Genomic DNA, 1,195 nt, shown 5'->3' on the forward strand with positions numbered 1-1,195 from the left:
CCCCCCGCGCTCATAAGAGGTCACCACACCACCACGGTTAAAAAAATCTTAGGGGAAACCCTGCTCTTCCTTATCTGAGTTTAGAAGCAGAAAGTTAAGAGTCATCCAAGTTTTTATGTCTGTGAGACAAGATTGTAGTTTCTACTTTTCTCTTCATTAAACGTTGTGTATTCGTGATTGCAGGCGGTCCATCCTGGTTATGGGTTTCTGTCAGAAAACACGGAGTTYGCAGAAGCTTGTAAACATGAAGGGATCATCTTCGTCGGGCCTCCTTCCTCGGCCATCCGAGACATGGGCATCAAGAGGTGAGTTGTGGAGTCTCTCCGGATGTCCTTGCAGCYGTAATTGTTTATTTATTTATTATTTCTGTCCTCAGCACATCCAAACACATCATGTCAGCCGCTGGGGTGCCGATCATAGGCGGTTACCAYGGCGAGGACCAATCAAACGAGAGGCTAAAGGCAGAGGCTGCAAAGATCGGTTATCCTGTGATGATCAAGGCGGTCCGTGGAGGAGGAGGAAAGGTGAAAAGAAGCAGAAAGACACTGAAATGATGTAACTGCTGTGAACTTGATTAAACCTCGGATGTTGCAGGGAATGCGTATCGCCCGGTCAGACTCGGACTTCGCAGAGCAGCTGGAGTCGGCGAGACGCGAAGCCAGGAAGTCCTTCAACGATGACGTCATGCTGATTGAGAAGTTTGTAGAAGATCCCAGGTACGTTGGCAACCCCAGAACCAGACTGGTTGGTTTTATTTCACTTTTGTCTAAAAATAACGGCGAGTTTTCTCGTTTGTGTTTCTGCAGACACGTGGAGGTTCAGGTGTTTGGGGACACGCATGGTAACGCTGTCTACCTGTTTGAGAGGGATTGCAGCGTCCAGCGGAGACATCAGAAGATCATAGAGGAGGCTCCAGGGGTGGGTGATAAGTGGAGCTCACAGATTTCATACTGAGTGATGGAGATACTGGGAAATAAATTAATACCATTAAATATTGTGATACACACACACACACACACATAAATTGAGACCAAAGAAAGCTCTTGGGGGACTGAAGGTTAGCAGGGCATCCTCAGGCGTCACTAGCTGATGGAGGGTGTCTTATAACAACAAGGCGTCTTAGAGAAGAACAGGACGTCTTAGAGCAGAACAGGATGTCTTAGAGCAGAACAGGATGTCTTAGAGCAGAACAGGA

The 1,195-nt window shown here is 47.5% G+C and overlaps 1 protein-coding gene across 1 annotated transcript in view; it reads left to right on the forward strand.

Moving 5' to 3' along the window:
- mccc1 (methylcrotonyl-CoA carboxylase subunit) overlaps nt 1–1,195 on the forward strand; it is a gene marked incomplete at its 3' end in the record, with an annotated part of 23,081 nt that overhangs the window by 8,510 nt on the left and 13,376 nt on the right. The window contains 4 exon segments of the mRNA XM_014020563.1: nt 184–305; nt 377–524; nt 595–716; nt 807–918. Coding sequence (XP_013876017.1) covers nt 184–305; nt 377–524; nt 595–716; nt 807–918 — 504 coding nt within the window.

This window comes from Austrofundulus limnaeus, unplaced genomic scaffold, assembly GCF_001266775.1.
Source record: "Austrofundulus limnaeus strain Quisiro unplaced genomic scaffold, Austrofundulus_limnaeus-1.0 Scaffold257, whole genome shotgun sequence".
NCBI lineage: Eukaryota > Metazoa > Chordata > Actinopteri > Cyprinodontiformes > Rivulidae > Austrofundulus > Austrofundulus limnaeus.